This window comes from Cyprinodon variegatus, unplaced genomic scaffold (assembly GCF_000732505.1).
Source record: "Cyprinodon variegatus isolate N-32 unplaced genomic scaffold, C_variegatus-1.0 Scaffold1424, whole genome shotgun sequence".
NCBI lineage: Eukaryota > Metazoa > Chordata > Actinopteri > Cyprinodontiformes > Cyprinodontidae > Cyprinodon > Cyprinodon variegatus.
The window spans coordinates 27,728-35,796 of record NW_015151877.1 but is presented as its reverse complement, the minus strand read 5'-3'; the positions used below and the strand labels follow the sequence as shown (position 1 = coordinate 35,796).

Sequence of the window (8,069 nt, the reverse complement as noted above, 5' to 3'; positions counted from 1 at the left end):
AGAAACCACAGGGATGTTCTTCTTTTTAATATTACTTATCTTATTCATTCATCTTTATTTTGGTTCATTGAATATGTTTAGGAATACCTTCCAAACTGAAACATCCAGAGAAGTGCTGTCTCCTGTCATGGTGAGTTTTTATAAAATCTACAGCCTCCTGGAAGGTCTGAATTGTTTAGCTGTTTTGTCAAATGTAAGAAAAACAACTAACATAATGAATGAAGCTTTTTAACCCTTAGCCTATTACCAAATATTCATACACAGTGTAGTTTGCATAGGTTTCGATTGCACTGCTTCCTGTATAAGTGCCAGTAATCCAGTAATAGCTTATTAGTTCCCCATTGTTTAATTTACTTGAACTGCAGAGAATAATTAATGAACAAAGTTGTGAAATTCTTAGTTTACAGTATATTTAAAATGCAAGTATTTTAGTAGGGCTCTTTCTGTTTTACTTCAATTCTCTAAATATCACTAGAATATAGATAGAAATGTAGAAAATAATGTATAAGGTGAGAAAAATGTTCCACATAACTACAGACCACCTATTGTTACTCAGTCCCATTTACTGTGGTATAATAATTTCACATTTTGCCACTTTGTTTCATTTAAATCCTCTGAAAACCTCCAACCTATAGCTGCACCTGTCCTCATCTAACCCTGACAGGTTTCCTGTCCAATCTATTTCAAAATCTCACCCCAAGGTTTGGTGAAAAGTTGGCAGCCCTGCTATCCAGAGGGAAAGCAGCCCCTCTACCTCCCTGGGTCAGCACCAATTCTAAAAAGCTTGACCAAGGTTTACCCTAGTTTTTTTTCTTTTTTGTTGTATTTTCATGAATCTGAAAAATACAACTGACAGAAGAAGCAATTAGTTTAATAAAAGGGCTCCTATTAGTGCAAATTCCTGTAATGCTAATCTTGGCATCATAACGAAAAAAATATATTGATACATTATGGAGCCATCAACAATTATTCAACTATCTCTTTTATATAATTTCTTTCAGAGGTCACGGATTAGCGGACCAGGGTCCTGATCCGGGCACCTGCTGGCTAATCCAGACCCAACCTGATTTAAAACATTTATAAATTACTGCATGTTGTCTGAAGACAGTGTCTAACTTCACTTGCGCCGCTTCTCCTGTTTCTATGGTAAAGCCATCCAGAGCGTCCAGCATCAGACTGCACGTGATACAAATTAGCCAATGAGCTGAGTCAGTCTGGGTCACTGCGACGAGCCACAGTACACAGCAGGCAAACCTGTGGCAAGCCGAGAAGACAATGAGAAAAAGAGAGCAGAGAAAACGTGGACTGCTGAAAGAAGCAATGTGAACTTGTGAAAGAAAAGTGAAATGGTGTGCTCAAAGATGACCCTGCACATTTAGAGTATGTTTGGCTCAACCTGCTGCTGTGAAGCAGGATTCTCCACCATGAACAGAATAAAATATAAATATGGATCCAGGCTCAAAATGAGCTCCTTGATATGCGCTCGAGAATTGCTTTGTCTCCATTCAAACCCAGGTTTAAAGCCTTGCAGGGCAGCATAAAGCCCACTGCTCTCATTAAGTCATAAAAAAAGAAAGAAAAAAACACAAAAAACACAGTTACATTTATTTTCCTCTCATTAAAACTGCAAGTTGTGAACCTTTATACAGTCTTAATAAACACTTCAGTAGTTAATATCAATTCAGCCTGACTTAATGTCATCTTAGTACTCACACCAAACTTCCAGAGCCACAGGATCCGATGATAGCAGTGGTTTTAGTCCTTCAACAGTACATGAATAGTTTCCAGCATCTTCTTTCTGAGCCCTAAACGTTGTTTCTGTCACTCTGCGTCCATCTCTGAACCAGACTATTCTGGGGTTTTGGCACTTTGTGCTACATTGAAGGGTCACATTATCTCCGGCGTTTACTCTCCTGGGGTGTATGCTGGCTTTCAGCCCTGATGATCCTGCAAAGACACAACTTCAAGTAGAAATCACATTCACCCTAAAAAAACAAAAAACAAACAATGTTTATTTAAAACTATTTTACCTATGACAGAGAGAAGAACTGACTGCTTACTGTTCCGTCCAAACTTATTAGTGTCAAACCAGAAGTAGTAATATCCAGCATCGCTCTCCTGCACGTCTTGAAGGACCAGGCTGCAGTTCTTTGTATGGTCACCCTGATATTTAAATCGATTTTTGTACGTTAATAGAGTTGAAAGCTTAACACGTTTCCACGTCCCATTTTGGAGCAGTCCTTTGCACCATCCAGTCTCTCTGACAGATTCATCTTCTGGGTAGTGATATGAACACTTGAACTCCACTGAAGTCCCCTCCAAAGCACAGTAATCTGGATTTTCAAAAGTCACTGACCAAGCAGCACTCACTTTAGCTTCTGCTGCTGCAAAAAAAAAAAAGAAAAACAGAAAAGAAAGAGAAGAAAAACATCAAATTTAACTTCACCCTAAAAAAAAAAAAACAATCGTAAGAGTAATAGAGGTAGCAAGTAGGCCTATTCCCCATGATTAAATACAGGAATCTTTGGTAGCAATAACAAGTCATAATTGTTACTATATCTTTTGTGTCTCATTTCTTGTGGAGGAATTTTTATCCAGCACTGCTTCAGTTCATAAGATCTGCGGAGTTTTCTAATTGTTCTGTGACAAGGAAAATTGAAAACTTTCCTATCCATCCATCCATCCATCCATCTTCCTCCGCTTATCCGGGGTCGGGTCGCGGGGACAGCAGCTTAAGAAGGGAGGCCCAGACTTCCCTCTCCCCAGCCACTTCTTCCAGCTCTTCAGGAGGAACCCCAAGGCGTTCCCAGGCCAGCCGAGAAACATAGTCTCTCCAGCGTGTCCTGGGTCTTCCCCGGGGCCTCCCCCCGGTGGGACGTGCCCCGAACACCTCACCAGGGAGGCGTCCAGGAGGCATCCTAAACAGATGCCCAAGCCACCTCAACTGGCTCCTCTCGACGTGGAGGAGCAGCGGCTCTACTCCGAGTCCCTCCCGGATGACCGAGCTTCTCACCCTATCTCTAAGGGAGAGCCCAGCCACCCTACGGAGGAAACCCATTTCGGCCGCTTGTATCCGCGATCTCGCTCTTTTGGTCATGACCCAGAGTCCATGACCATAGATGAGGGTAGGAACGTAGATCGACCGGTAAATTGAGAGCTTCGCTTTTTGACTCAGCTCTCTCTTCACCACGACGGACCAGTACAGCGCCCGCATCACGGCAGACGCTGCACCAATCCGCCTGTCGATCTCCCGCTCCCTTCTTCCCTCATTCGTGAACAAGATCCCAAGATACTTAAACTCCTCCACTTGGGGCAGGACACCCCCCTTGACGCGGAGAAGGCACTCTACCCTTTTCCGGCTCAAGACCATGGCCTCGGATTTGGAGGCACTGATCCCCATCCTGGCCACTTCACACTCGGCTGCGAACCGATCCAGCGAGAGCTGCAGATCACGACCTGATGAAGCCAATAGGACCACATCATCTGCAAAAAGCAGAGACGCAATCCTAAGGCCAGCAAAACAGATCCCCTCAACACCTTGGCTGCGCCTAGAAATTCTGTCCATGAAGGTAATGAACAGAATCGGTGACAAAGGGCAGCCCTGGCGGAGTCCAACACTCACCGGAAACGAGCCCGACTTACTGCCGGCAATGCGGACCAAACTCTGACACCAGTCATACAGGGACCTGACAGCCCGTATCAAAAGGCCCGGCACCCCGTACTCCCGGAGAACCCCCCACAGGGCCCTCCGAGGGACACGGTCGAACGCCTTCTCCAAGTCTACAAAGCACATGTAGACTGGTTGGGCGAACTCCCATGCACCCTCCAGGACCCTGCTGAGGGTGTAGAGCTGGTCCAGCGTTCCAAGACCAGGACGGAAACCACACTGCTCTTCCTGAATCCGAGGTTCGACTATCCGACGGACCCTCCTCTCCAGCACCCCCGAATAGACCTTGCTGGGGAGGCTTAAGAGTGTGACTCCCCTGTAATTGGAGCACACCCTCCGGTCCCCCTTTTTGAATAGGGGGACCACGACCCCAGTCTGCCAATCCAGGGGGACTGCCCCCGATGTCCATGCAATGTTGAAGAGTCGCCTCAGCCAACACAACCCTACAACATCCAGGACCTTGAGGAACTCCGGGCGGATCTCATCCACCCCCGGAGCCCTGCCACCGAGGAGCTTTTTAACCACCTCGGCGACCTTTCCTAAATGTTCAAAAATACTTAAATACAAAAAAATTATGGGTGATTCACTTGTGAATAAAAACATTTTCTCTCTCTTTTTTAAACAAGTGTTTGGATTGGTGTGTATCAGAGATGTCTTGGTCATTGCTGATGTCTTAAGCTTTCCATTGCATCAGTAGATGACTATATGCTCTACAGCAGCAACGTGCCTAAACTTCTGCTTTTATGGAGACTTTTTACTGATGAACAGTTCATTTCATACTTGTGACGGTGTGATGACAATAATGTTGAATTCTATTCTATTCTATTCTGATATCAATTATTTAATCAGCAGAAAATAGCTGCAGCACATGTGGGGTAAAAGTTTTGTGTAAACTTCACCTAAGCTGTTTTTCGTTTTGTTCAGTGCCTTCTGAAACAAAAAAATGCTCATATATTTCACTGAAGATACAAAAACAACATAACATTCATAGCTAGTACATGTTTGTAAAAACATTCAGTATTAAGATAACTCATATAAATTAAAGTAAAGTTGTAGTAATAACACAAACAAATTAAGTCTACAGCAGCTGAGTCTTTCTTAGCCAAAACTGAAAGTCTGAAAATAGCAGAGGAATAGAAGAGCTCCTGGCACCACCTCATTTGCATATGAAACGGATAAAGAACTGCATTGCAATGCAAGTAACGGTCTTGTTGATGCTTTGACAGAAAACAGGATAGTTTTTTCAGAAACCATTAAGTATTAGTCTTTGCTTTCAAGGATTTCGGAATGATTTACCGTAGATGTAATCCAACATTTAAGCTGATTGGATGAAAGTTCTGAACAAAACTGCTGGGTCTGAACCCTGAGAAACATTTATAAGTCCAAGTCAGGTGAACCTTTAAGTTGAGGTCTACTGATTAGTGTTAAAGTGTTCAAATAGTCGAGTATTTAACAGTCTTAGTAACAAGATATTTTCTTACCTTGCTGCAGTAGTAGAAATATCAGCACTTTAAACATGTTCTACAGAAACTAGGAATAACAGCTGATAGTTCATAGACTAAAGCCCACTTAAATTAAAACCATGGCTTCAAATTCAAGAACCAAGTGCTTTGAGGAAGTTTTAAGTGGAAGTAGGAGGATCTGTAAGCAATATGTAAATAACCTAGGAGAGAATTGGGCGTTACTGTCATGTTTTTGGTTATGTTGTTCTTTACTTTGCTCCATGTTTCCTAGTTTTATTGGTTTAATTCCTATTTTGTTGTAGTTTCACTTTCATGGTTTTGGTTATGTTGTTCTTTACTTTGCTCCATGTTTCCTAGTTTTAATGGTTTCATTCCTATTTTGTTGTAGTTTCTAGATTTATGTTAGTTCTCAGGTTTTTCTGTTTTCCTCTGTCACGTCTTGGTTGTAGTTAAGAGGACCCAAAATGCAGAGGCAGAGAGGCTGAGGTGAATTCTTGTAGTTTTAATGAAAACACTAATAGCACAGGCAAAATCCAAAAATCCATCTAAAATGTAACTCAGACCAGAACTACGGAGACATCAAGGGTACAAGGAGCCAGGGAGAGATGAGGTGAGAGGAAAACAGCGACGACAGGACCAGCAACGACAAGGAACCAACAAGGAGTGACTGCAGAGGGAGAGTATATGTAGCTGACTGAGACAATGGCAGGGCTAACGAGCTGACAAGGAGCAGGTGTGAGAGGAGACAACGTTTCATCAAAGACAGCTGAACCATTCACACAGATAAAACATGCTTTTCAAAGTCTTTAAAAGAAAAAAAACAGAACTTATGAGTCTAAAAAAGCATTCTGTTCATTTTTGTGTTTCATTGGAGGAAATGACCTCAGTCAATCCTTATAGAAGGAACTTGAACGCATTGAATGTAAGCTGCTTCAATAACATCCAACCTTCACTGCAGAACCAATTTTTTTATAGCGCTCATTTTTTCCCCGCAACTATTTTAAATTGGTTACTAATATAAAGTGGGAAACAGGTTTTTATTGAGGGGAGTACAGGTTTGCAGGGCTATCTGAAGGAGGTCCACATACTAAGAAGGAGTTTGTTTCTCAAATCTTTTTTCGATTGAAGTTTCTAATAATTAAATATATTAAAGTTAACGTTTTGCACAAAAGAGATAAGGTCAATGTCTATATTTGCAGTTTCTGAAATTCAATTTATAACTTAAAATAAACTAGATGCTAGACAGAAGTGGGCACATGTCTGCATTTGAATGTGTTTGTGAATGGGTATTTTTGATTATAGTGTGAAACGTCTTTGAATTTGACCAAGTGTTAGGAAAGTACAAGCTAACATTTGTTTTTAACATGTATCCATTTTGCATAAAGAGACAGAACTGTTAACATTTTAAAACTCAGCAACAGACCTACACAGGCAAGTGGAGGTAAGTAAAAAAAAGGGTTTCAGAGTTTAGGAAAGAAGAAACTATGCTAATAAGCTTGGACAGTGCTGGATGATATCCCAAATGATTTATTTCATAGCATTTATAGAATAAATCTAGGACTAGCATCATAAGCACTGACACGTTTAGTTACCAAACAAAAAAATTTGAACCAATGCTGTAAACAATGTTACTGTAAAATAAATAAAATCTTATATTATTCTAATATTAAATTAAAAAACTACCACTTTTAGAGTGTTGTTATTTTAACCTTCTATTTTACTGTGTAAGAGAATTCAACACTTCGTATTCAACATTCCCATCATTCCAAAAAAGTTAAAAAAAACAATCCACTGGACATCTTCAGACTTGGAAAGAAAAGTCCAATGGATAGTTTTTTTTTTTTTTTTTTTACTTATTTTCTGAATGACTATAGCCTGGATGACTGCCAGCATTACCATCATTGTATTTTTTTTTCAGTAACCCAGACAAGCGCCTCTTTAAGCTACTGTTGCTGCACAGTTCTGAGAAGCTCACTAATGTCCCTGCTACCATTGTTGTTGCTTTTGTTGGTTGTCTGTTCCTTTGTCTTCCCTGTGTCCATTTGCAGGAGCTCCTCTAATTTCTTCATCTGGATTGCCACAAGAAACTGTTTCTTTTGTACCGACACAGCAGCTGGTTTTATGGTTTTGCTGTTTCCCTTTTTCTCTTTCTCTCTCTCTGCCTAAATTATATGTCTCCTCTTCTTACCAACAAAGTCTCTCTTTGCAAACCAAATGTGTTCGGTATAGCGTGGCACCCAGATTTCAGTTCTGCTGCAATAATGCTAAACACAGCAAAAAAAACAGAAAAACAAAAACACTGAGTGGCGCTCCCCCCAATTCGGGAACCACTGCCTTACACCACAACCATGTAAACGTGCCAAATAGTATCAATTTTATCTGTTACTTGTGAGCCTAATTCATATTGGCTGAAACTTGCTGTTGTTGCAATATTATTTGCAAATGTGTGTGGAGAGTTGTTTCTCTGTACCTGGATTTGTGTGTTTGCCCCAATGTAATGAAGGATGCAGAAGATTTGTGTTATAGATTCATCTCCTCACTGCATCAGTTCAGTTGGTTGACCATGTCTTTATGAGGTTGCAATTGTGTCACATTATAACTATTTCTGACTGATGGGTTGAAAAGATTTCTTTAAAAAGCGAAGGGTGATTTGTTATTTTGTCCTGCTGAAGTGAAATTCACATTTTAATCACTGGTTTTTCTTTTGTTCTCCAAAAGGTGACCTTGTAATGAAGTTGCTCTGCATTTTCATCATAGAGATCTAAAGAGGCTGAAGCTATGAAAGGAAAATTTTTTAAAGATGTGTATACACTCACCGGCCACTTTATTAGGTACACCTGTCCAACTGCTCATTAACACTTAATTTCTAAGCAGCCAATCACATGGCGGCAACTTAGTGCATTTAGGCATGTAGACATGGTCAAGACAATCTCCTGCAG

At 40.9% G+C, this 8,069-nt stretch overlaps 1 protein-coding gene across 1 annotated transcript in view; it reads right to left on the bottom strand.

Annotated features, from left to right (window-relative positions):
* Window positions 1-5,242, bottom strand: part of LOC107103337 (B-cell receptor CD22-like) — an 8,301-nt gene extending 3,059 nt beyond the window's left edge. The window contains exons 1-3 of the mRNA XM_015403007.1: window positions 5,149-5,242; window positions 2,031-2,390; window positions 1,714-1,947 (exon numbers count right to left, since the gene is read on the bottom strand). Coding sequence (XP_015258493.1) covers window positions 1,714-1,947; window positions 2,031-2,390; window positions 5,149-5,185 — 631 coding nt within the window. The 5' untranslated portion in view covers window positions 5,186-5,242. The remainder of the gene's footprint in view (window positions 1-1,713; window positions 1,948-2,030; window positions 2,391-5,148) is intronic.
* Between the last annotated feature and the right edge of the window lie 2,827 nt (window positions 5,243-8,069).